Source organism: Danio rerio, chromosome 22 (assembly GCF_052040795.2).
Source record: "Danio rerio strain M-AB ecotype USA chromosome 22, GRCz13ab, whole genome shotgun sequence".
Classification (NCBI taxonomy): domain Eukaryota; kingdom Metazoa; phylum Chordata; class Actinopteri; order Cypriniformes; family Danionidae; genus Danio; species Danio rerio.
The window spans coordinates 30,494,476-30,522,269 of record NC_141042.1 but is presented as its reverse complement, the minus strand read 5'-3'; the positions used below and the strand labels follow the sequence as shown (position 1 = coordinate 30,522,269).

The following is a 27,794-nucleotide window of genomic DNA, read 5'->3' as shown; positions in this document are numbered from 1 at the left end:
ACTTACCATAAATGGATTACAGTTTTTTGCAATGGCTATGACAGTTTTTTCAATACATTTAACAAGTTTGCTAAACTCTTAACGCACCAACACACCTAAAACACACAATTGACAAAATTTCATGCTCAAAATCACACATTGTGAACTAAACCTCTAAACTACTATTCAAAATACAATAATAAACAAACACACTACACTATGTCTAACAAAACACTACAAACATGTTTCAAAATGACATAATTGTTCAAAACACTAACACATGTTCTCTTCCAACAGACACATTCAGTCAATCAGAAAACACTGACAATAAAAACACTAGCATCAGTTAAATTTACAGAAACTGCATTAGTTTATGTGTCAGCTTTGCCCCTATATTTTAAGACTCTCTACATTTTCATTTTGTTGGGTTTAGTAAATGCATTTTCTTTTTTTTACTGCAAAAGTTCAATACAAAAATAAAGAAAAAAATTGCTTTATAAAATTTACAGTTGATGTAAAAAAATACAGACACAGAATTGCTGCAATAGACTTTATTTGCAAAAGGAAATCACTGCAAGATATACAAACAGAAAAAGCATCACAATTATAATAAAAAACTAAATAATTTTCTATACTGCCTGGTCTTCTGCATTTGCCCGACTTCTTCTCTGGCCCGGCATGGTAACGATGGCACTTTGGCCTATTATGTTTCTCCTACGGCGACGTCTTTTCGCCAAGTTGAAGCCAGCCTCGTCAACATGGATAATTTCATGTGGGACTTGATGGACCTCCAATTTCATGACTCTCTAAAAGTAATTAGACACAGTGTAAATGGTTAACTGTACAATAGCTAATGTATGTACTAATGAACGCCAGGTTTATAGAGTCGTTTACTGCAAAACACACTGTGCATAGTAAAGTAATGACTGTATTGCATAATCTTACCTGGATGTATTGGTGACGGAGTTCTGCAATGTACTTACTGTTCCTTTCAAAAACCCCAAAACTCTTTTTTTTAGAACATACAGTATGATCATGTGATTTGAAAAATCTTAACACAGGAGTGTACTTTCCAGATGGGAATCATGTTCATATGGGAGCTGTCATATATATATATATATATATATATATATATATATATATATATATATATATATATATATATATATATATATATATATATTATATATATATATATATATATATATATATATATATATATATATATATATATACAGGGAATATATTTGTGTTTCAGTTGACAATATGAACAGCTGTTTACTTTAGTTCTAGCCTATATAGGTTCTGTTTAGAACATGATGTTATCTGTTCTGACATACTGTGTGAAAGCATTGGTAAATTGGACTGTGAAATTACATAGTTTTGGTTTTGGTTGAGTTTGTGTGTAAAAGAAGTTCAAGCATTTTAAATTTGTGTTAACTGGATGCATTTTGTGTCAAAGCAACAAGAAATGTGTTAATTGTATAGCCCACGAAGACGGATGTTGTGCTAACCGAGTTAAGAGTTTAGGAAACTTGTTAAATGTATTGAAAAAAGTGGCATAGCAATTGTAAAAACCTGTAACTGGATGCATTTTGTGTCAAAGCAACAAGAAATTTGTTAATTGTATAGCCCACGAAGACGGATGTTGTGCTAACCGTGTTAAGAGTTTAGGAAACTTGTTAAATGTATTGAAAAAAGTGTCATAGCCATTGTAAAAAACTGTAATACTAAGTTGGCCAGAGAACCTGTCTTGGGAACAGTAGGTGCTAGGTTCAAATCCAAACTGCACCTTTCCCTCAGATTATGGGAGAGTGGCTTTCTGATCGGAAACTCTTCCAATGGCCGATAGCATATGTTTTTTTTTAGAACATGGTGTTATCTGTTCTGACATACTGTGTTAACATCCCGCTGCGTAAACACTCGTTACTCTTAACAAAAAGCAAACATGAAACCTGTACATTAGGCACTACTGGGATTTGAACCCAGGATCTCCTGTTTACTAGATAGGCACTTTGACCAACTAAGCCACAGCGCTGAATAGGAGGCAAGACGTTTTTGCACACAGAGACTAAAAAAAGACAGCAAGTCCTAAAATGGCAAGCAAAAAGGTTGTTTAACTCTATTTGTCGCACTATTCATTACGCCTCAAAGCTATACAATTTTATAATTCATTCCGGTGAGCTCTATAAAACAAGCACACGCACCACATGGACTAAGGCGCTGCTGGGATTTGAGCCCAGGATCTCCTGTTTACAAGACAGGCGCTTTGACCAGCTAAGCCACAGCGACATTTGCCCGATAACAAAAATCGAAAAAGAAAAAATAATACACAACAAAAACCAGCATGTCAGGATGCAGAAAATGCTGACAAGACGGACGCGGTCTTTTAGAGTCTGAATGATCATGTCTCAAACCTGACCATGTCATCCAAACCCAGAGTCAGCTCGGAAAATGGAAATCAGGACAAACATATGCTATCGGCCATTGAAAGAGTTTCAGATCAGAAAGCCATTCTCCTATAATCTGAGGGAAAGGTGCAGTTTGGATTTGAACATAGCACCTACTGTTCCCAAGACAGGTGCTCTGGCCAACTTAGTCTTAACACTAAAAGAAAAAACCTCTGGATAAGATACTTCCAAACGCAGTTTCATCTAAGACGTTGGGGGGGGGCAATGAAAGAAAGAAGCAAAACAGGATGGACAGATGCCTAAAATGTTAGAAACGCACCACACCGTAAGTCAGTAAAGAAAAAGAGCAAAGCTTGCAACTCTGGTGGGACTCGAACCCACAACCTTTGAGTGGCTCAGCTCACAGCCTAGAAGTCCAATGCGCTATCCTTTTTTTTTTTATTATTAGAAAAATTTCAAATTTTATTGAATTCAAATTTTACAATACATACATTTAAAAACATTTAAAACATCAGTTTAGAAGCATTCGTCGTTTTCTTAACAAAACTCAAATCCTTAAGAATGCTGCTCGTTCAAGAGGGCTTTGGACAATGGCTTTATATAGCATAGTGTGGTAATGCCTAACCAATTGGACTTTAATATTTCAAGCCCAGACATTCCCACATGCAGCGCTACCGTTGTTAGTTGGCTGTTCTTTCATGGGCCAGAGAGTACTAAAAAGTGCTTTCTGTACAACAGTGCTAGAGGAAGCAGAGCACTCAGGCTCTGTGGCGCAATGCATAGCGCATTGGACTTCTAGGCTGTGAGCTTAGCCATTCAGATGTTTTGGGTTCGAGTCCCACCAGAGTTGCAAGCTTTGCTCTTTTTCTTTACTGACTTACGGTGTGGTGCGTTTCTAACATTTTAGGCATCTGTCCATCCCGTTTTGCTTCTTTCTTTCATTGCGCAGTGCAGGCTCAGATACTAGGGGTACTCTACAATAAAGCCGATGACTTAATTGAGCTGTTTTAAATAAGGGAGATTAGAAAACGGTGTAGGGCCTAGTGGGCTTGAGGAATGACTCGTCGGCAACCTGTGGTTTTGGGGAAAAGTAACTGCCACCTATTGTTGAGATCACGCCTTTTGGATTTGTCATACAAGAGCCTCTTTATGCATGTGCAAAGTAACTGAATAGAAAGCACAGTAAATTTTGCTCCCCCCCCCCACTGTCTTAGATGAAACTGCATTTGGAAGTATCGTATCCAGAGGTTTTTTCTTTTAGTGTTAAGACTAAGTTGGCCAGAGCACCTGTCTTGGGAACAGTAGGTGCTAGGTTCAAATCCAAACTGCACCTTTCCTTCAGATTATGGGAGAGTGGCTTTCTGATCTGAAACTCTTTCAATGGCCGATAGCATATGTTTGTCCTGATTTCCATTTTCCGAGCTGACTCTGGGTTTGGATGTAATGAAACTGAAAGTTCCAAAAAACACTCAACACATGATATAGGATAGATTAAATAAAAATAAATTTATGCATTTTTTGCTTTGATCTCGAACAGAGGCCAGGTTAGCGGTCAGGTTTGAGACATGATCATCCAGACTCAAAAAGACAGCGTCCGTCTTGTCAGCATTTTCTGCATCCTGACATGCTGGTTTTTGTTGTGTATTATTTTTTCTTCTTCGATTTTTGTTATCGGGCAAATGTCTCTTACTGCAAATTTCTGTGGCGCTGTGGCTTAGCTGGTCAAAGCACCTGTCTTGTAAACAGGAGATCCTGGGCTCAAATCCCAGCAGCGCCTTAGTCCAGGTAGTGCGTGTGCTTGTTTTATAGAGCTCACCGGAATGAATTATAAAATTTTATAGCTTTGAGGTGACGTCACTGGCGTCACTCGAGTGACGTCACTGGCGTCACTGTCTCCGTTCGGTCACACACTGCGTGTGCTTGAAGTTTGGACTTGCTATTTACTCGCAATTTAAATCTTAATCATAAAATTCTTCCTCATTCGCTAAGTATTTGTCTCTCCTACTTAGGGTGACCAAACCCTTAATACATTTATACAAACAAAACTGCTTTAAAAACAGTCTGTCCCTCGAGCATCCGCCTGTTGTTTGTAGCTTTAGCCTGCTAGCGCCGCTGGTCAGCTAAAGCTACCGACCTCTTTTACCATACACTTTTGACTTACTGGCTTTGCTCTTTACCCCGTAAAATGTCGCTTTCGTCTCTGTCCTTGTGTGCAGGAGAAGCATCGATGGAGGCGTTGGAGCTGGAGCTGGAAGAAGTGGAGTCCCAGATCCGGGCGCTTCTGGTGAGACGGTCGCGGCTACGGGAACAACTGCTTGTTGTACCTAATGCTAAGGCCGCCTCATCATCTAAGGCAGGGGTTTTCAAACTGGGAGCCGCGGCCCCCTGGGGGGCTGCCAGATGGCGCTAGGGGGCCGCAAAAATTTTTAGATAAGGGGTAATCAATGGGCCCACATGGTTGAATTTTGTGTCCCACATCATTCTGAAGGTTAATATATTTTTTATAATAATTTGAGCTCAAAAGTACTGCAAAAAATAAGCTTTATACTTATGTCATTTAAATGCAGTTGACACTTTTGTGAAACAGGAAAAGAAGCGCAGCGGCCCGCCTCTGTGCACGGGTACTTTTATTGAATAAGCGCTTCTGGCCGGGCACTTCCTGTGATTTTTGGAGCTTGTCTGCCGCACCTGACGGCGTTTACCTTTCACTTACGCTTACCTCTTTTACGCTAAACAACTAAATGAATGCTCAGGTCTATTTACTGACAATATTTCAGTTAAAATACATGATCAATAAGAACATTATCGGAGGCTGGAAGCACTTCCCTGTATATGGCTTGCGTTCCTAAGTAATCGATCAGCTGGGTGCTGCGGAGCGCGCGCCTCTTTGCGCAGGCTTCACTCATAAGGAAAAAATAGCATTTTAAAGACACAGCACAACATTGCACCTCGTCCAAAGTGCGACAGGCTTTACACTTTGCATTGTACAAATATCAGACGGTCCTCTTTGCAGCATGGCAAACAAACATATTAAAATTGTAAAGCAAAAAGTGCTGCAATAACAATGAATGGAGCTGTCATCACATCAGCGAGTTCTCAGTTTCACTCCTGTTACACTAATGACAGCTGGATGAGCTCTGCAGTGGACCTCTTACATTGGTTCATAACTGGATGATTAAAAAAAAACTAAATTGTATACACCCTGAATAAAACCACTATAGCCTATAAAAATTATAATGTATCTATTTGTGTTATGTTATAGGGCTAATTAATTATTAAAAATTAAAATGTATTAGTGCTCTGTATTTAATGGAGCTCAACATATCTGATCAAACTTTAATACTCTGAATATAAATGCATTTTTTTCAAGATGTTCCACTTTTTCTCATATTTATTTGTGTAACTAATTTAAATGTAATGTTCAGTATTATTAATAGAACACACTTGTATGGACATTTTAAAGTCAGCAAAGCTTCTAAAATTAAGCCAAGTAAAATTTGTGGCTTTTTGAACTTGAATACCCAATTCTAGATTGCATTTAGGAAATTATTTTTTATCAGTGTAAGTCAGGATTGTCGACCTGAGTAGATTATGATGTGCACAAAAAAAAGGAATAAAAATAAACAAAACACACTGAACCACTACAGCCTCTATTGTAGTATTGCTAGTTACAACAGTACAGTTAACTGTTAACAGGCTGATGAATGACAAAACTCTTTAAAACTTCAAAGCTTTAAATCTTTAGATACATTTAGAGTCTCAGCTGAAAAAAAGCATAAAAATGGCATAGAAAACTGTGTAAACGTGATGACTCACACAAAATATGGCTTGATGGAATCCAGTGAGAGCAGAAAACAATGAGTACTGCGCATGAAGATTTGATCAATAGATTGAAGCACTGAAACCATGTCAACTCAACTAACATCTTACAAAAATTAATCCAGATAGTGAATAATATAAATTTATTGAATAATATATAATAATATAAATGTATTGAATAATACAATTTAAAAAAATTAAGTACAGTTGTTAATTTGAGGGGGTGGCGTGATATTTATTTTATGGGGGTCCCCGAAAGAATTCGCCCTACACAAAGGGGCCCTCAGCTGAAAAAGTTTGAAAACCCCTGATCTAAGGTACGTGGAAATTACAACCACATCATTCCCTCTACCTCAACCCCGCGTCCTTCTCTGTCCAGGCCCAGCGCACCCGGGGCGCGGCTCAGCCAGGCATCGTTCACGCCGACACCCGGCTACCACGGCGCCTGGGTGCAGCCGCGCAAGGTGCTTCCCAGATCCCGGGGCAGAACGTCTCCTCCCGTGTTCGAGATCTCCACGGAGAACAGCTTCTCCCCTCTCCGCGAGTCGGGTCCCGATGTGGCCATCATCGGTGACTCGATCGTTCGTCACGTCCGTGCCGCCTCCTCAAAAGGTAATAAAGTACGTACTTTCTGCTTTCCTGGTGCCCGTGTGAGAAATATTTCTACACAGATTCCAACCATCCTGGGCGCTGCCGAGAGCCCTGGTGCCGTTGTCCTCCACGTGGGGACAAACGACACCGGGCTCCGGCAGTCGGAGATCCTGAAGAAGGACTTCAGGAGCCTGATCGAGATGGTTCGACGCACCTCGCCCGCTACACAGATCATCGTTTCTGGGCCGCTTCCTACCTACCGCCGAGGAAATGAAAGGTTCAGTAGACTTTTAGCTCTGAATGAATGGCTAATAACATGGTGTAAAAGACAGAAATTGCTCTTTGCTAATAACTGGAATCTTTTCTGGGAGCGTCCTAGGCTCTTCCGTCCTGACGGCCTGCACCCCAGTCGAGCCGGAGCTGAACTCCTGTCGGACAACATCTCCAGATTACTTCGCACCATCTGACTAGCAGGTAAAAATTCACAAAATTCACATTATAGCCACCTAGACTCTTGTTCACCCCACTTAAACATCAGTAACGCATATCTGGCAAATCCTATAGAGACTGTGTCTGTTCCTCGTATTATTAGATTAAGAAATAAACGTACTGTGTGCTCCAGAAAAAATCTAGTAAGAATCAAACCAGAAAAACCAGCTGAAAGTGAAAATACAAATTTCGTAAAACTTGGTCTCCTAAACATCAGGTCACTTGCACCTAAAGCACTTATCATTAATGAAATAATAACAGAAAACAATCTTAATGCACTCTGTCTCACTGAAACCTGGCTGAAACAAAATGACTATATTAGCTTAAATGAAGCAACTCCTCCAGGATTCTTATATAAACATGAGGCTCGTCAAACTGGTCGTGGTGGTGGAGTTGCATCAATCTTTAGTGATTTCCTTAATATTAAACAGAGAAACCGACTTATGTTTAGCTCCTTTGAAGTATTATCGCTTAATGTTCAGCTTCCAGATACTATGCAAAAACCTATGTTATCTCTCGCTTTAATCACCATATATAGACCCCCAGGACCCTATGTCAAATTTCTAAATGAATTTTCTGATTTTATTTCTGACTTACTAGTCAAAACCGATAAAATGCTAATTGTAGGTGACTTTAACATCCACATAGATGACGCTAATGATACATTAGGGCTCGCGTTTATGGATTTAATACACTCACTTGGGATAAAGCAAAATGTTGTGGGTCCAACCCATCGCTTAAAGCATACATTAGATCTAATTCTGTCTTATGGAATCGAGGTTATTGACGTAGACATTATACCACAAAGTGATGAAATTACAGATCACTACCTCTTACTATATAAGCTGTGTTTACCTGAAATCAGCAAACCCGCTCCAATACTCCGCCCTAGTAGAACTATTGTTCCGTCAACTAAAGATGAATTTATAAATAACTTACCTGATCTCTCTCTATTTCGTAATGCACCCGCAAACTCAAATGATCTTGATGTAGTAACCAGCAGTATGGATGCCATCTTTACTAGCACACTAAATACTGTGGCACCCATCAAATTAAAAAAGGCTAGAGAGATTAAAACTATACCATGGTATAATAGTCATACTCGTGCGCTCAAAACAGCAACCCGCGCCCTGGAACGTAAATGGAAAAAAACTCATTTAGAGGTCTTTAGAATTGCGTACAAAAACAGTATGTCTAGCTATAGGAGGGCACTAAAATCTGCCAGGACCGAGCACCTGCGCAAACTGATAGAAAATAATCATAACAATCCTAGATTTTTTATTTAACACCATCTTTAAATTAGCAAATAATCGGTCATCCTTGGAACAAACTACTCCACCTCAAATTAGTAGTGATGACTTCATGAATTTTTCAGTAATAAAATAGAAGGCTTTAGACAGAAAATAGGAGATGCCAAACTTTCTGCACCGGCTTATACTCCAAATCCTGTAAATATTTCATTGAATCATAATAATAACCTACACTGCTTCAAAATCATAGAACATAAAGAGTTAGTAAAAATTATAAATAGCTCTAAACCAGCTACGTGTATGCTGGACTCAATTCCAACAAAATTACTGAAAGAGCTGCTACCTGCTATAGGAGAACCTCTTCTTAACATCAACTCTTCTTTATCTATAGGCCATAATCCAAACTCTTACAAGCTAGCTGTTATTAAGCCTATTATTAAGAAACCGCAACTAGACACCAACAACTTAGCTAACTATAGGCCTATTTCAAATCTTCCATTTATGTCTAAAATACTAGAAAAAGTTGTTTCCACTCAATTATGCTCTTTTCTGCAGACGAACAATATTTTTGAAGTGTTTCAGTCAGGTTTCAGGGCTCACCACAGTACAGAAACCGCCTTAGTGAAAATAACCAATGATTTACTCTTAGCTGCTGACCGAGGGTGCGTCTCGCTATTAGTTTTACTCGATCTTAGTGCGGCATTTGATACCATTGACCACAATATCCTCATAAATTGCTTAAAGTCTACAGGTGTCCAGGGACAGGCTCCACAATGGATTAAGTCATACTTAACTGACCGCTACCAGTTTGTGAATATTAATGGACAGCCTTCACAAGTCAGCCCAGTAAAGTATGGGGTGCCTCAAGGATCAGTTTTAGGCCCTTTACTGTTTACAATTTACATGCTACCTCTGGGAGACATTATTAGAAGACATGGGATCAGCTTTCACTGCTATGCAGATGATACTCAGTTATATATTTCACCTAAACCTGACGAGACATCTGAACTTTCTAAACTAACTGAGTGTATGAAAGACATCAAAGACTGCATGACCAACAATTTTCTTCTCTTAAACTCCGACAAAACAGAATTATTACTTATTGGGCCTAAATCTTGCACACAGCAGATCTCGCAACTCAATTTACAATTAGAGGGATACAAAGTTAGTTTTAGCTCTACTATAAAAGATCTGGGTGTCATATTAGACAGCAATCTAACTTTTGAAAATCATATATCCCATGTCACAAAAACTGCCTTCTTTCATCTGAGAAATATCGCTAAAGTACGAAATATGCTATCCATCTCAGATGCAGAAAAGCTAGTCCATGCTTTTATTACTTTGAGACTGGATTATTGTAATGCTCTATTTGCTGGCTGCCCAGCATCGTCTATTAACAAACTTCAATTAGTACAAAATGCAGCAGCCAGAGTTCTGACCAGGTCTAGAAAATATGATCATATAACCCCAATTTTATCCTCCTTACACTGGCTGCCTGTTAAGTTTCGTATTGAATTTAAAATATTACTTCTCACCTATAAAGCTCTAAATAATCTAGCTCCTGTTTATCTTACCAACCTTCTGTCTCGCTACAAACCAACTCGCTCTTTAAGATCTCAAAATTCAGGGCTTCTGGTAGTACCTAGAATAGCAAAATCAAGTAAAGGAGGTCGAGCCTTCTCTTTCATGGCTCCTACACTCTGGAATAGCCTTCCTGATAACGTCCGAGGCTCAGACACACTCTCCCAGTTCAAAACTAGATTAAAAACCTATCTGTTTAGTAAAGCATACACTCAATGCATCACCTAGCGGGTTCCACACAGGCTTCTGCATCTTGCTTATATACACTATGAACAGCAGCTATGCTAATTTTTTTCTTTATTCTCTATTTTCACCTGGGGATACTCATCCCGAGGTCCTCAGATTATGCGGAGTCACTGATTGGATCCAAGACCAGCGACGTGATGATCCCAAGGATTCCATATTCGGGACCAGGCCATATCCTGAGCTGCTGCTGCGCTGATGGTCGTGGGGAGTGGAGAACATGAGTCTGATTCCACTGACGCTCCAGGGACAGACGAGTCTTCGCTGAGGCCATCTTCCTGCCTAAACCACGACGAATGAAGCTCTGCACAAGACTTTTGGCCAGCGGAGAAATTAAAATGGTCGTGCCCAACTGAGTCTGTTTCTCTCAAGGTTTTTTTCTTCACTCCCATCAGGTGAAGTTTTTTTTCCCTCTCCGCTGTCGCCACTGCCTCGCATGGTTCAGGATTGGTAGAGCTACGCATCGATGAATTGGCTCTTCAGTGTTTGAACTCTCAGTAATGATTAAATCACACTGAACTGAGCTAAACTGAACTGAACTTAAACACTAAAACCTGAACCAGACTGTTCCAGTTACTATGACCATTTATGTGAAGCTGCTTTGACACAATCTACATTGTAAAAGCGCTATACAAATAAAGCTGAATTGAATTGAGGCGTAATAAATAGTGCGACAAATAGAGTTAAACAACCTCTTTGCTTGCCATTTTAAGACTTGCTGTCTTATTTTAGTGTCTGTGTGCAAAAACGTCTTGTCTCCTACTCAGTGTTGGTGCTGTGGCTTAGTTGGTCAAAGTGCCTGTCTGGTAAACAGGAGATCCTGGCTTTGAATCCCAGCAGTTCCTTGTCTGCAGTTGGCTGTTCTTTCATGGGCCAGAGTGTACTAAAAAGTGCTTTCTGTGCAACAGTGCTAGAGGAAGCAGATCACTCAGGCTCTGTGGTGCAAAGGATAGCGCATTGGACTTCTTGGCTGTGAGCTGAGCCATTCAAAGGTTGTGGGTTCGAGTCCCACCAGATTCGTAAGCTTTGCTCTTTTTCTTCACTGACTTAAGGTGTGGTGCGTTTCTAACATTTTAGGCATCTGTCCATCCCGTTTTGCTTCTTTCTTTCATTGCGCAGTGCAGGCTCAGATACTAGGGGTACTCTACAATAAAGCCGATGACTTAATTGAGCTGTTTTAAATAAGAGAGATTAGAAAACGGTGTAGGGCCTAGTGGGCTTGAGGAATGACTCGTCGGCAACCTGTGGTTTTGGGGAAAAGTAACTGCAACCTATTGTTGAGATCACGCCTTTTGGATTTGTCGTACAAGAGCCTCTTTATGCATGTGCAAAGTAACTCAGTAGAAAGCACAGTAAATTTAGCTTCCCCCCCCACTGTCTTAGATGAAACTGCGTTTGGAAGTATCGTATCCAGAGATTTTTTCTTTTAGTGTTAAGACTAAGTTGGCCAGAGAACCTGTCTTGGGAACAGCAGGTGCTAGGTTCAAATCCAAACTGCACCTTTCCCTCAGATTATGGGAGAGTGGCTTTCTGATCTGAAACTCTTTCAATGGCCGATAGCATATGTTTGTCCTGATTTCCATTTTGCGAGCTGACTCTGTGTTTGGATGTAATGAAACTGAAGGTTCCAAAAAATACTCAACACATGATTTAGGATAGATTAAATAAAAATAATTTCATGCATTTTTTGCTTTGATCTTGAACAGAGGCCAGGTTAGCGGTCAGGTTTGAGACATGATCATCCAGACTCTAAAAGACCGCATCCGTCTTGTCAGCATTTTCTGCATCCTGACATGCTGGTTATTGTTGTGTATTATTTTTTTCTTCTTTGATTTTTGTTATCGGGCAAATGTCTCTTACTGCAAATTTCTGTGGCGCTTAGCTGGTCAAAGCGCCTGTCGTGTAAACAGGAGATCCTGGGCTCAAATCCCAGCAACGCGTTAGTCCAGGTGGTGCGTGTGCTTGTTTTATAGAGCTCACTGGAATGAATTATAAAATTGTATAGCTTTGAGGCGTAATGAATAGTGTGACTAATAGAGTTAAACAACCTCTTTGCTTGCCATTTTAGGACTTGCTGTCTTTTTTTAGTCTCTGTGTGCAAAAACGTCTTACCTATTACTCAGTGTTGGCGCTGTGGCTTAGTTGGTCAAAGGGCCTGTCTAGTAAACAGGAGGTTCTGGGTTCAAAATCCAGCAGTGCCTAATGTTCAGGTTTTGTGTTTGCTTTTTGTTAAGAGTAACGAGTGTTTACGCAGCGGGATGTTTAGCAGTCGGTTTCTTAACAAAACTCAAATCCTTAAGAACGCTGCTCGTTCAAGAGGGCTTTGGACGATGGCTTTATATAGCATAGTGTGGTAATGCCTAACCAATTGGACTTTAATATTTCAAGTCCAGACATTCCCACATGCAGCGCTACCGTTGTTAGTTTTTTTTTTATTTTTTGAAATTAAACAATTAGCCCCTGTCAAGGTCGTTTGGCACTGTGGCTTAGTTGGTCGAAGTGCCTGTCTAGTAAACAGGAGATCCTGGCTTTGGATCCCAGCAGTTCCTTGTCCACAGTTGGCTGTTCATTCATGCGCCAGAGCGTACTAAAAAGTGCTTTCTGTGCAACAGTGCTAGAGGAAGCAGATCACTCAGGCTCTGTGGCGAAATGGATCACTATCAATTGGACTTCTAGGCTGTGAGCTGAGCCTTTCAAAGGTTGTGGGTTCGAGTCCCACCAGAGTTGCAAGCTTTTTCTTTTTTTCTTCACTGACTTAAGGTGTGGTGCGTTTCTAACATTTTAGGCATCTGTCCATCCCGTTTTGCTTCTTTCTTTCATTGCGCAGTGCAGGCTCAGATACTAGGGGTACTCTACAATAAAGCCGATGACTTAATTGAGCTGTTTTAAATAAGGGAGATTAGAAAACGGTGTTGGGCCTAGTGGGCTTGAGGAATGACTCGTCGGCAACCTGTGGTTTTGGGGAAAAGGAACTGCAACCTATTGTTATGATCATGCCTTTTGGATTTGTCGTACAAGAGCCTCTTTATGCATGTGCAAAGTAACTGAGTAGAAAGCACAGTAAATTTTGCGTCCCCCCCACTGTCTTAGATGAAACTGCGTTTGGAAGTATCGTATCCAGAGGTTTTTTCTTTTAGTGTTAAGACTAAGTTGGCCAGAGCACCTGTCTTGGGAACAGCAGGTGCTAGGTTCAAATCCAAACTGCACCTTTCCCTCAGATTATGGGAGAGTGGCTTTCTGATCTGAAACTCTTTCAATGGCCGATAGCATATGTTTGTCCTGATTTCCATTTTCCGAGCTGACTCTGGATTTGGACGTAATGAAACTGAAGGTTCCAAAAAACACTCAACACATGATTTAGGATAGATTAAATAAAAATAAATTCATGCATTTTTTGCTTTGATCTTGAACAGAGGCCAGGTTAGCGGTCAGATTTGAGACATGATCATCCAGACTCTAAAAGACAGCGTCTGTCTTGTCAGCATTTTCTGCATCCTGACATGCTGGTTTTTGTTGTGTATTATTTTTTCTTCTTCGATTTTTGTTATCGGACTAATGTCTCTTACTGCGAAGTTTTGTGGCGCTGTGGCTTAGCTGGTAAAAGTGCCTGTCTTGTAAACAAGAGATCCTGGGCTCAAATCCCAGCAGCGCCTTAGTCCAGGTGGTGCGTGTGCTTGTTTTATAGAGCTCTCCGGAATTAATTATGAAATTGTATAGCTTTGAGGCGTAATGAATAGTGCGGCAAATAGAGTTAAACAACCTCTTTCTTTTGCCATTTTAAGACTTGCTGTCTTTTTTTAGTCTCTGTGTGCAAAAACATCTTGCCTCCTATTCAGCGTTGGCGCTGTGGCGTAGTTGGTCAAAGCGCCTGTCTAGTCATAAATAAGAATAAGAAATATGAATTCTTCTGAGACTAAAATTCAAAATCTATCTCCTCCTAGAGCTTTCAAACTATGACGACCAAACTCACACCAGACCTCCAAACTATTCTGACTCGGTATGCCATATCTTTTCCGACTGATCCGACTTTCGATTTTACAAAAAACGTCCCGGGACCGTCGGAAAAATCCCATAGACTTAACATTGGACCAAACTTTGTGATCTTATAACTCTGCATCAGACTGTCATACAGACTTCTAACTGGGCTCATTTAACTCAGACTACCTAACTGCCAATAACTGATGAGATCTATCATCTGTCTGTCTGTCTGTCTGTCTGTCTATCTATTTATCAACTGTTTCTATCTATCTATCTATCTATCTATCTATCTATCTATCTATCTATCTATCTATCTATCTATCTATCTATCTATCTATCTATCTATCTATCTATCTATCTATAAACTGCTTTAATCTATCTATCTATCTATCTATCTATCTATCTATCTATCTATCTATCTATCTATCTATCTATCTATCTATCTATCTATCTATCATCTATCTATCTATCTATCTATCTATCTATCTATCTATCTATCTATAAACTGCTTTCATCTATCTATCTATCTATCTATCTATCTATCTATCTATCTATCTATCTATCTATCTATCTATCTATCTATCTATCTATCTATCTATCTATATATATATCTATCATCTATCTATCTATCTATCTATCTATCTATCTATCTATCTATCTATCTATCTATCTATCTATCATCTATCTATCTATCTATCTATCTATCTATCTATCTATCTATCTATCTATCTATCTATCTATCTATAAACTGCTTTCATCTATCTATCTATCTATCTATCTATCTATCTATCTATCTATCTATCTATCTATCTATCTATCTATCTATCTATCTATCTATCTATCTATCTATCTATCTATCTATCTATCTATCTATCTATCTATCAATGGTTTTATCTATCTATCTATCTATCTATCTATCTATCTATCTATCTATCTATCTATCTATCTATCTATCTATCTATCTATCTATCTATCTATCTATATCTATCTATCTATCTATCAACTGTTTTTATCTATCTATCTATCTATCTATCTATCTATCTATCTATCTATCTATCTATCTATCTATCTATCTATCTATCTATCTATCTATCTATCTATCTATCTATCTATCTATCTATCAACTGTTTTTATCTATCTATCTATCTATCTATCTATCTATCTATCTATCTATCTATCTATCTATCTATCTATCTATCTATCTATCTATCTATCTATCTATCTATCTATCTATCGACTGAGTTTGCATCACTGCTTATTTTTTGACCTCTTTGCTGGCTGGAAAAAGCTGATTTTGACGTCTAATGCAGCAAGTGATAAAATCAGCTTCAGCCATTAAACAACATCATTCTTTTTGTTTTAGACAACATTTCATGCACTGTTAGACATGTTTAAGCAAGTTGCAAGTGAAAATCTGTGTATCTGACTAAGTTTGCATTACTGCTTATTTTGACCTCTCTGCTGGCTGGGAAAAACTGATTTTGACGTTCAATGCAGCAAGTGATAAAATCAGATTCAGCCACTAAAGAGCATCATTTTTTTTGTTTTAGACAACATTTCATGCAGTGTTAAACATGTTAAAGCAAGTTGCAAGTGAAAATCTGTGTATCTGACTGAGTTTGCATTACTGCTTATTTTGACCTCTCTGCTGGCTGGGAAAAGCTTATTTTGACATCTAGTGCAGCAAATGATTAAACAGCTTCAGCCATTAAATAACATCATTATTTTTGTTTTAGACAACATTTCATGCACTGTTAAACAAGTTTAAGCAAGTTGCAAGTGAAAATCTGTGTATCTGACTGAGTTTGCATTACTGCTTATTTTGACCTCTCTGCTGGCTGGGAAAAACTGATTTTGACGTTCAATGCAGCAAGTGATAAAATCAGCTTCAGCCATTAAATAGCATCATTCTTTTTGTTTTAGACAACATTTCATGCAGTGTTAAACATGTTAAAGCAAGTTGCAAGTGAAATTCTGTGTATCTGACAGAGTTTGCATTACTGCTTATTTTGACCTCTCTGCTGGCTGGGAAAAGCTTATTTTGACGTCTAATGCAGCAAGTGATAAAATCAGCTTCAGCCATTAAATAACATCATTCTTTTTGTTTTAGACAACATTTCATGCACTGTTAAACATGTTAAAGCAAGTTGCAAGTGAAAATCTGTGTATCTGACAGAGTTTGCATTACTGCTTATTTTGACTTCTCTGCTGGCTGGGAAAAGCTTATTTTGACATCTAGTGCAGCAAGTGATAAAACAGCTTCAGCCACTAAATAGCATATTTCTTTTTGTTTTAGACAACATTTCATGCACTGTTAAACATTTTAAAGCAAGTTGCAAGTGAAAATCTGTGTATCTGACTGAGTTTGCATCACTGCTTATTTTGACCTCTGCTCACTGGAAAAAGCTGATTTTGACGTCTAATGCAGCAAGTGATAAAATTAGCTACAGCCATTAAATAACATCATTCTTTTTGTTTTAGACAACATTTCATGCACCGTTAAACATGTTTAAGCAAGTTGCAAGTGAAAATCTGTGTATCTGACTGAGTTTGCATTACTGCTTATTTTGACCTTTCTGCTGGCTGGGAAAAGCTTATTTTGACGTCTAATGCAGCAAGTGATAAAACAGCTTCAGCCATTAAATAACATCATTCTTTTTGTTTTAGACAACATTTCATGCACTGTTAAACATGTTAAAGCAAGTTGCAAGTGAAAATCTGTGTATCTGACTAAGTTTACATTACTGCTTATTTTGACCTCTCTGCTGGCTGGGAAAAGCTTATTTTGACATCTAGTGCAACAAATGATAAAAACAGCTTCAGCCATTAAATAACATCATTCTTTTTGTTTTAGACAACATTTCATGCACTGTTAAACATGTTAAAGCAAGTTGCAAGTAAAAATCTGTGTATCTGACTGAGTTTGCATTACTGCTTATTTTGACCTCTCTGCTGGCTAAGAAAAGCTGATTTTGAAGTCTAATGCAGCAAGTGACAAAACAACTTTAGCCACTAAACAGCATCATTCTTGTTTGTTTTAGACAACATTTCATGCACTGTTAAACATGTTAAAGCAAGTTGCAAGTGAAAATTTGTGTATCTGACAGAGTTTGCATTACTGCTTATTTTGACCTCTCTGCTGGCTGGGAAAAGCTTATTTTGACATCTAGTGCAACAAGTGATAAAACAGCTTCAGCCACTAAAAAGCACATTTCTTTTTGTTTTAGACAACATTTCATGCACTGTTAAACATTTTAAAGCAAGTTGCTAATGAAAATCTGTGTATCTGACTGAGTTTGCATTACTGCTTATTTTGAACTCTCTGCTGGCTGGGAAAAGTTGATTTTGTCGTCTAATGCAGCAAGTGATAAAACAGCTTCAGCCATTAAATAACATCATTCTTTTTGTTTTAGACAACATTTCATGCACTGTTAAACATGTTAAAGCAAGTTGCAAGTGAAAATCTGTGTATCTGACTAAGTTTGCATTACTGCTTATTTTGACCTCTCCGCTGGCTGGAAAAAGCTTATTTTGACATCTAGTGCAACAAATGATAAAAACAGCTTTAGCCACTAAATAGCATCATTCTTTTTGTTTTAGACAACATTTCATGCACTGTTAGACAAGTTTAAGCAAGTTGCAAGTGAAAATATGTGTATCTGACTGAGTTTGCATTACTGCTTATTTTGACCTCTCTGCTGGCTGGGAAAAGCTTATTTTGACATCTAGTGCGACAAGTGATAAAACAGCTTCAGCCACTATAAAGCTCATTTCTTTTTGTTTTAGACAACATTTCATGCACTGTTAAACATTTTAAAGCAAGTTGCAAGTGAAAATCTGTGTATCTGACTGAGTTTGCATTACTGCTTATTTTAAACTCTCTGCTGGCTGGGAAAAGTTGATTTTGTCGTCTAATGCAGCAAGTGATAAAACAGCTTCAGCCATTAAATAACATAATTCTTTTTGTTTTAGACAACATTTCATGCAGTGTTAAACATGTTAAAGCAAGTTGCAAGTGAAAATCTGTGTATCTGACTAAGTTTGCATTACTGCTTATTTTGACCTCTCTGCTGGCTGGGAAAAGCTTATTTTGACATCTAGTGCAACAAATGATAAAAACAGCTTCAGCCATTAAATAACATCATGCTTTTTGTTTTAGACAACATTTCATGCACTGTTAAACATGTTAAAGCAAGTTGCAAGTGAAAATCTGTGTATCTGACAGAGTTTGCATTACTGCTTATTTTGACCTCTCTGCTGGCTGGGAAAAGCTTATTTTGACATCTAGTGCAACAAGTGATAAAACAGCTTTAGCCACTAAATAGCATCATTCTTTTTGTTTTAGACAACATTTCATGCACTGTTAGACAAGTTTAAACAAGTTGCAAGTGAAAATATGTGTATCTGACTGAGTTTGCATTACTGCTTATTTTGACCTCTCTGCTGGCTGGGAAAAGCTTATTTTGACATCTAGTGCAACAAGTGATAAAACAGCTTCAGCCACTATAAAGCATATTTCTTTTTGTTTTAGACAACATTTCATGCACTGTTAAACATTTTAAAGCAAGTTGCAAGTGAAAATCTGTGTATCTGACTGAGTTTGCATTACTGCTTATTTTGAACTCTCTGCTGGCTGGGAAAAGTTGATTTTGTCGTCTAATGCAGCAAGTGATAAAACAGCTTCAGCCATTAAATAACATCATTCTTTTTGTTTTAGACAACATTTCATGCACTGTTAAACATGTTAAAGCAAGTTGCAAGTGAAAATCTGTGTATCTGACAGAGTTTGCATTACTGCTTATTTTGACCTCTCTGCTGGCTGGGAAAAGCTTATTTTGACATCTAGTGCAACAAGTGATAAAACAGCTTCAGCCACTAAAAAGCATATTTCTTTTTGTTTTAGACAACATTTCATGCACTGTTAAACCTGTTAAAGCAAGTTGCAAGTGAAAATCTATGTCTCTGACTGAGTTTGCATTACTGCTTATTTTGACCTCTGCTGGCTGAGAAAAGCTCATTTTCAACGTCCAATACAGAATGTGATAAAACTAGATCCAGCCACTAAAATGCATCATTCTTTTTGTTTTAGACAACATTTCATGCACTGTTAAACATGATTAAGCAAGATGCAAGTGAAAATCTATGTCTCTGACTGAGTTTGCTATACTGCTTATTTTGACCTCTGCTGGCTGAGAAAAGCTCTTTTTCAACGTTCAATACAGAATGTGATAAAACCAGATCCAGCCACTAAAATGCATCATTCTTTTTGTTTTAGACAACATTTCATGCACTGTTAAACATGTTTAAGCAAGTTGCAAGTGAAAATCTATGTCTCTGACTGAGTTTGCATTCCTGCTTATTTTGACCTCTGCTGGCTGAGAAAAGCTCATTTTCAACGTCCAATACAGAATGTGATAAAACCAGATCCAGCCACTAAAATGCATCATTCTTTTTGTTTTAGACAACATTTCATGCACTGTTAAACATGTTTAGGCAAGTTGCAAGTGAAAATCTATGTCTCTGACTGAGTTTGCATTACTGCTTATTTTGACCTCTGCTGGCTGAGAAAAGCTCATTTTCAACGTCAAAACACAGAATGTGATAAAACCAGATCCAGCCACTAAAATGCATCATTCTTTTTGTTTTAGACAACATTTCATGCACTGTTAAACATGATTAAGCAAGTTGCAAGTGAAAATCTATGTCTCTGACTGAGTTTGCATTACTGCTTATTTTGACCTTTGCTGGCTGAGAAAAGCTAATTTTCAACCTCCAATACAGAATGTGATAAAACCAGATCCAGCCACTAAAATTTATCATTCTTTTTGTTTGAGACAACATTTCATGCACTGTTGACCATGTTAAAGCAAGTTGCAAGTGAAAATCTATGTCTCTGACTGAGTTTGCATTACTGCTTATTTTGACCTCTGCTGGCTGAGAAAAGCTCATTTTCAATCTCCAATACAGAATGTGATAAAACCAGATCCAGCCACTAAAATGCATCATTCTTTTTGTTTTAGACAACATTTCATGCACTGTTAAACATGTTTAGGCAAGTTGCAAATGAAAATCTATGTCTCTGACTGAGTTTGCATTACTGCTTATTTTGACCTCTGCTGGCTGAGAAAAGCTTATTTTCAACGTCCAATACAGAATGTGATAAAACCAGATCCAGCCACTAAAATGCATCATTCTTTTTATTTTAGACAACATTTCATGCAATGTTAAACATGTTAAAGCAAGTTGCAAGTGAAAATCTGTCTCTGACTGAGTTTGCATTACTGCTTATTTTGACCTCTGCTGGCTGAGAAAAGCTCATTTTCAACGTTCAATTCAGAAAGTGATAAAACCAGATCCAGCCACTAAAAAGCATTTTCTTTTTGTTTTAGACAACATTTCATGCACTGTTAAATATGTTTAAGAAAGTTGCAAGTTAAAATCTATGTCTCTGACTGAGTTTGCATTACTGCCTATTTTGACCTCTGCTGGCTGAGAAAAGCTCATTTTCAACGTCCAATACAGAATGTGATAAAACCAGATCCAGCCACTAAAATGCATCATTCTTTTTGTTTTAGACAACATTTCATGCACTGTTAAACATGTTAAAGCAAGTTGCAAGTGAAAATCTATGTCTCTGACTGAGTTTGCATTACTGCTTATTTTGACCTCTGCTGGCTGAGAAAAGCTCATTTTCAAGTTTCAATTCAGAAATTGATAAAAACAGGTACAGCCACTAAAAAGCATTTTTTTTTTTTTGTTTTAGACAACATTTCATGCACTGTTAAATATGTTTAAGAAAGTTGCAAGTGAAAATCTATGTCTCTGACTGAGTTTGCATTACTGCTTATTTTGACCTCTGCTGGCTGAGAAAAGTTCATTTTCAACGTCCAATACAGAACGTGATAAAACCAGATCCAGCCACTAAAATGCATCATTCTTTTTTTTTTTACACAACATTTCATGCACTGTTAAACATGTTAAAGCAAGTTGCAAGTGAAAATCTTTGTCTCTGACTGAGTTTGCAATTTTGCTTATTTTGACCTCTGCTGGCTGAAAAAAGCTCATTTTCAACGTTCAATTCAGAAAGTGATAAAACCAGATCCAGCCACTAAAAAGCATTTTCTTTTTGTTTTGGACAACATTTCATGCACTGTTAAACATGTTTAAGCAGGTAGCAAGTGAAAATCTATGTCTCTAACTGAGTTTGCATTACTGCTTATTTTGACCTCTGCTGGCTGAGAAAAGCTCATTTTCAACGTTCAATTCAGAAAGTAATAAAAACAAATCCAGCCACTAAAAAGCATTTTCTTTTTGTTATAGACAACAATTCTTGCACGGTTAAATATGTTTAAGAAAGTTGCAAGTGAAAATCTATGTCTCTGACTGAGTTTGCATTACTGCTTATTTTGACCTTTGCTGGCTAAGAAAAGCTCATTTTCAACGTTCAATTCAGAAAGTGAAAAAAACAGATCCAGCCACTAAAATGCATCATTCTTTTTGTTTTAGACAACATTTCATGCACTGTTAAACATGTTAAAGCAAGTTGCAAGTGAAAATCTATGTCTCTGACTAAGTTTGCATTACTGCTTATTTTGACCTTTGCTGGCTAAGAAAAGCTCATTTTCAACGTTCAATTCAGAAAGTGATAAAAACAGATCCAGCCACTAAAAAGCAATTTCTTTTTTTTAGACAACTTTTCTTGCACTGTTAAATATGTTTAAGAAAGTTGCAAGTGAAAATCTATGTCTCTGACTGAGTTTGCATTACTGCTTATTTTGACCTCTGCTGGCTGAGAAAAGCTCATTTTCAACGTTCAATTCAGAAAGTGATAAAACCAGATCCAGCCATTAAAAAGCATTTTCTTTTTGTTTTAGACAACATTTCATGCACTGTTAAATATGTTTAAGAAAGTTGCAAGTTAAAATCTATGTCTCTGACTGAGTTTGCATTACTGCTTATTTTGACCTCTGCTGGCTGAGAAAAGCTCATTTTCAACGTCCAATACAGAATGTGATAAAACCAGATCCAGCCACTAAAATGCATCATTCTTTTTGTTTTAGACAACATTTCATGCACTGTTAAACATGTTAAAGCAAGTTGCAAGTGAAAATCTATGTCTCTGACTGAGTTTGCATTACTGCTTATTTTGACCTCTGCTGGCTGAGAAAAGCTCATTTTCAAGTTTCAATTTAGAAATTGATAAAAACAGGTACAGCCACTAAAAAGCATTTTCTTTTTGTTTTAGACAACATTTCATGCACTGTTAATTATGTTTAAGAAAGTTGCAAGTGAAAATCTATGTCTCTGACTGAGTTTGCATTACTGCTTATTTTGACCTCTGCTGGCTGAGAAAAGTTCATTTTCAACGTCCAATACAGAACGTGATAAAACCAGATCCAGCCACTAAAATGCATCATTCTTTTTGTTTTAGACAACATTTCATGCACTGTTAAACATGTTAAAGCAAGTTGCAAGTGGAAATCTATGTCTCTGACTGAGTTTGCAATTTTTCTTATTTTGACCTCTGCTGGCTGAGAAAAGCTCATTTTCAACATTTTCTTTTTGTTTTAGACAACATTTCATGCACTGTTAATTATGTTTAAGAAAGTTGCAAGTTAAAATCTATGTCTCTGACTGAGTTTGCATTACTGCTTATTTTGACCTCTGCTGGCTGAGAAAAGCTCATTTTCAACGTCCATTACAGAATGTGATAAAACTAGATCCAGCCACTAAAATGCATCATTCTTTTTGTTTTAGACAACATTTAATGCACTGTTAAACATGTTAAAGCAAGTTGCAAGTGAAAATCTATGTCTCTGACTGAGTTTGCATTACTGCTTATTTTGACCTCTGCTGGCTGAGAAAAGCTCATTTTCAAGTTTCAATTCAGAAATTGATAAAAACAGGTACAGCCACTAAAAAGCATTTTCTTTTTGTTTTAGACAACATTTCATGCACTGTTAAACATGTTAAAGCAAGTTGCAAGTGAAAATCTATGTCTCTGACTGAGTTTGCAAATTTGCTTATTTTGACCTCTGCTGGCTGAGAAAAGCTCATTTTCAACGTTCAATTCAGAAAGTAATAAAAACAGATCCAGCCACTAAAAAGCATTTTCTTTTTGTTTTAGACAACATTTCTTGCACGGTTAAATATGTTTAAGAAAGTTGCAAGTGAAAATCTATGTCTCTGACTGAGTTTGCATTACTGCTTATTTTGACCTTTGCTGGCTGAGAAAAGCTCATTTTCAACGTCCAATACAGAATGTGATAAAAACAGATCCAGCCATAAAATGCATCATTCTTTTTTGTTTTAGACAACATTTCATGCACTGTTAAACATGTTAAAGCAAGTTGCAAGTGAAACTCTATGTCTCTGACTAAGTTTGCATTACTGCTTATTTTGACCTTTGCTGGCTAAGAAAAGCTCATTTTCAACGTTCAATTCAGAAAGTGATAAAAACAGATCCAGCCACTAAAAAGCAAATTCTTTTTTTTAGACAACATTTCTTGCACTGTTAAATATGTTTAAGAAAGTTGCAAGTGAAAATCTATGTCTCTGACTGAGTTTGCATCACTGCTTATTTTGACCTCTGCTGGCTGGAAAAAGCTGATTTTTACGTCTAATGCAGCAAGTGATAAAATCAGCTTCAGCCACTAAATAGCATCATTCTTTTTGTTTTAGACAACATTTCATGCACTGTTAAACATGTTAAAGCAAGTTGCAAGTGAAAATCTGTGTATCTGACTGAGTTTGCATTACTGCTTATTTTGACCTCTCTGCTGGCTGGGAAAAGCTGATTTTGACATCTAGTGCAGCAAATGATAAAACAGCTTTAGTCATTAAATAACATCATTCTGTTTGTTTTAGACAACATTTCATGTTCTGTTAAACCTGTAAAAGCAAGTTGCCAGTGAAAATCTGTGTATCTGAATGAGTTTGCATCACTGCTTATTTTGACCTCTGCTGGCTGGAAAAAGCTGATTTTGACGTCTAATGCAGCAAGTGATAAAACCAGATCCAGCCACTAAAATGCATCATTCTTTTTGTTTTAGACAACATTTCATGCACTGTTAAACATGTTAAAGCAAGTTGCAAGTGAAAATCTATGTCTCTGACTGAGTTTGCATTACTGCTTATTTTGACCTCTGCTGGCTGAGAAAAGCTCATTTTCAAGTTTCAATTCAGAAATTGATAAAAACAGGTACAGCCACTAAAAAGCATTTTCTTTTTGTTTTAGAGAACATTTCATGCACTGTTAAATATGTTTAAGAAAGTTGCAAGTGAAAATCTATGTCTCTGACTGAGTTTGCATTACTGCTTATTTTGACCTCTGCTGGCTGAGAAAAGCTCATTTTCAATGTCCAATTCAGAAAGTGATAAAAACAGATCCAGCCATAAGATGCATCATTCTTTTTTGTTTTAGACAATTCATGCACTGTTAAACATGTTAAAGCAAGTTGCAAGTGAAAATCTATGTCTCTGACTGAGTTTGCATTACTGTGATTTGACCTCTCTGCTGGCTGAGATAAGCTCATTTTCAACGTCCAATTCAGAAAGTGATAAAAACAGATCCAGCCATAAAATGCATCATTCTTTTTTGTTTTAGACAACATTTCATGCACTGTTAAACATGTTAAAGCAAGTTGCAGGTGAAAATCTATGTCTCTGACTGAGTTTGCATTACTGTGATTTGACCTCTCTGCTGGCTGAGATAAGCTCATTTTCAACGTCCAATTCAGAAAGTGATAAAAACAGATCCAGCCATAAAATGCATCATTCTTTTTTTGTTTTAGACAACAATTCATGCACTGTTAAACATGTTAAAGCAAGTTGCAAATGAAAATCTATGTCTCTGACTGAGTTTGCATTACTGTGATTTGATCTCTCTTCTGGCTGAGATAAGCTCATTTTCAACGTCCAATTCAGAAAGTGATAATAACAGATCCAGCCATAAAATGCATCATTCTTTTTTGTTTTAGACAACAATTCAAGCACTGTTAAACATGTTAAAGCAAGTTGCAAGTGAAAATCTATGTCTCTGACTGAGTTTGCATTACTGTGATTTGACCTCTCTGCTGGCTGAGCAAAGCTCATTTTCAACGTCCAATTCAGAAAGTGATAAAAACAGATCCAGCCATAAAATGCATCATTCTTTTTTGTTTTAGACAACATTCCATGCACTGTTAAACATGTTAAAGCAAGTTGCAAGTGAAAATTTATGTCTCTGACTGAGTTTGCATTACTGTGATTTGACCTCTCTGCTGGCTGAGAAAAGCTCATTTTCCACGTCCAATTCAGAAAGTGATAAAAACAGATCCAGCCATAAAATGCATCATTCTTTTTTTGTTTTAGACAACATTTCATGCACTGTTAAACATGTTAAAGCAAGTTGCAAGTGAAAATCTATGTCTCTGACTGAGTTTGCATTACTGTGATTTGACCTCTCTGCTGGCTGAGATAAGCTCATTTTCAACGTCCAATTCAGAAAGTGATAAAAATAGATACAGCCATAAAATGCATCATTCTTTTTTGTTTTAGACAACAATTCATGCACTGTTAAACATGTTAAAGCAAATTGCAAGTGAAAATCTAAGTCTCTGACTAAGTTTGCATTACTGTGATTTGACCTCTCTGCTGGCTGAGCAAAGCTCATTTTCAACGTCCAATTCAGAAAGTGATAAAAACAGATCCAGCCATAAAATGCATCATTCTTTTTTGTTTTAGACAACATTTCATGCACTGTTAAACATGTTAAAGCAAATTGCAAGTGAAAATCTATGTCTCTGACTGAGTTTGCATTACTGTGATTTGACCTCTCTGCTGGCTGAGCAAAGCTCATTTTCAACGTCCAATTCAGAAAGTGATAAAAACAGATCCAGCCATAAAATGCATCATTCTTTTTTGTTTTAGACAACATTTCATGCACTGTTAAACATGTTAAAGCAAATTGCAAGTGAAAATCTATGTCTCTGACTGAGTTTGCATTACTGTGATTTGACCTCTCTGCTGGCTGAGCAAAGCTCATTTTCAACGTCCAATTCAGAAAGTGATAAAAACAGATCCAGCCATAAAATGCATCATTCTTTTTTGTTTTAGACAACAATTCATGCACTGTTAAACATGTTAAAGCAAGTTGCAAGTGAAAATCTATGTCTCTGACTGAGTTTGCATTACTGTGATTTGACCTCTCTGCTGGCTGAGCAAAGCTCATTTTCAACGTCCAATTCAGAAAGTGATAAAAACAGATCCAGCCATAAAATGCATCATTCTTTTTTGTTTTAGACAACAATTCATGCACTGTTAAACATGTTAAAGCAAGTTGCAAGTGAAAATCTATGTCTCTGACTGAGTTTGCATTACTGTGATTTGACCTCTCTGCTGGCTGAGATAAGCTCATTTTCAACGTCCAATTCAGAAAGTGATAAAAACAGATCCAGCCATAAAATGCATCATTCTTTTTTGTTTTAGACAACAATTCATGCACTGTTAAACATGTTAAAGCAAGTTGCAAGTGAAAATCTATGTCTGACTGAGTTTGCATTACTGTGATTTGACCTCTCTGCTGGCTGATCAAAGCTCATTTTCAACGTCCAATTCAGAAAGTGATAAAAACAGATCCAGCCATAAAATGCATCATTCTTTTTTGTTTTAGACAACATTTCATGCACTGTTAAACATGTTAAAGCAAGTTGCAGGTGAAAATCTATGTCTCTGACTGAGTTTGCATTACTGTGATTTGACCTCTCTGCTGGCTGAGATAAGCTCATTTTCAACGTCCAATTCAGAAAGTGATAAAAACAGATCCAGCCATAAAATGCATCATTCTTTTTTGTTTTAGACAACAATTCATGCACTGTTAAACATGTTAAAGCAAGTTGCAAGTGAAAATCTATGTCTCTGACTGAGTTTGCATTACTGTGATTTGACCTCTCTGCTGGCTGAGCAAAGCTCATTTTCAACGTCCTATTCAGAAAGTGATAAAAACAGATCCAGCCATAAAATGCATCATTCTTTTTTTGTTTTAGACAACAATTCATGCACTGTTAAACATGTTAAAGCAAGTTGCAAGTGAAAATCTATGTCTCTGACTGAGTTTGCATTACTGTGATTTGACCTCTCTGCTGGCTGAGATAAGCTCATTTTCAACGTCCAATTCAGAAAGTGATAAAAACAGATCCAGCCATAAAATGCATCATTCTTTTTTGCTTTAGACAACAATTCATGCACTGTTAAACATGTTAAAGCAAGTTGCAAGTGAAAATCTATGTCTCTGACTGAGTTTGCATTACTGTGATTTGACCTCTCTGCTGGCTGAGATAAGCTCATTTTCAACGTCCAATTCAGAAAGTGATAAAAACAGATCCAGCCATAAAATGCATCATTCTTTTTTGTTTTAGAAAACATTTCATGCACTGTTAAACATGTTAAAACAAGTTGCAGGTGAAAATCTATG

General features: G+C 37.3%; 1 protein-coding gene and 3 non-coding genes across 6 annotated transcripts; 3 read left to right on the top strand and 1 right to left on the bottom strand.

The window, feature by feature from the left end:
- The first annotated feature begins 503 nt into the window (after window positions 1-503).
- On the top strand, window positions 504-10,719 carry LOC147838565 (uncharacterized). Of its 3 annotated transcripts, XM_087304538.1 has the most exons (3): window positions 504-791; window positions 4,607-4,674; window positions 6,589-10,719. In XM_087304538.1, exons 1-3 carry the CDS (start codon window positions 738-740, stop codon window positions 7,265-7,267), a joined length of 801 nt encoding a protein of 266 aa, XP_087160664.1. In that variant the 5' UTR covers window positions 504-737; the 3' UTR covers window positions 7,268-10,719. The 3 variants fall into 3 exon arrangements, with proteins under 3 accessions (XP_087160664.1, XP_087160663.2, XP_087160665.1); XM_087304537.2 differs by lacking the exon at window positions 504-791 and having other exon boundaries at window positions 4,575-4,743; window positions 6,527-10,719; XM_087304539.2 differs by lacking the exon at window positions 504-791 and having other exon boundaries at window positions 4,587-4,743.
- trnat-ugu (transfer RNA threonine (anticodon UGU)) lies at window positions 2,198-2,271 on the bottom strand. The gene has a single exon. It is a non-coding gene; the product is annotated as a tRNA-Thr (tRNA).
- Window positions 4,094-4,167, top strand: trnat-ugu (transfer RNA threonine (anticodon UGU)). Its single transcript has one exon. It is a non-coding gene; the product is annotated as a tRNA-Thr (tRNA).
- A 415-nt stretch (window positions 10,720-11,134) lies between the features above and the next one.
- trnat-ggu (transfer RNA threonine (anticodon GGU)) lies at window positions 11,135-11,208 on the top strand. Its single transcript has one exon. It is a non-coding gene; the product is annotated as a tRNA-Thr (tRNA).
- The last annotated feature ends 16,586 nt before the right edge of the window (window positions 11,209-27,794 follow it).

What these genes read in the sequence shown, in the direction of transcription:
- LOC147838565 (XM_087304537.2), top strand. Translation starts at nt 4,576, where the DNA reads ATGTCGCTTTCGTCTCTGTCCTTGTGTGCAGGAGAAGCATCGATGGAG. An exon ending in AGGCCGCCTCATCATCTAAG is followed by an intron (nt 4,744 to 6,526) that starts GCAGGGGTTTTC and finishes CCCTGATCTAAG; the next exon opens with GTACGTGGAAATTACAACCA.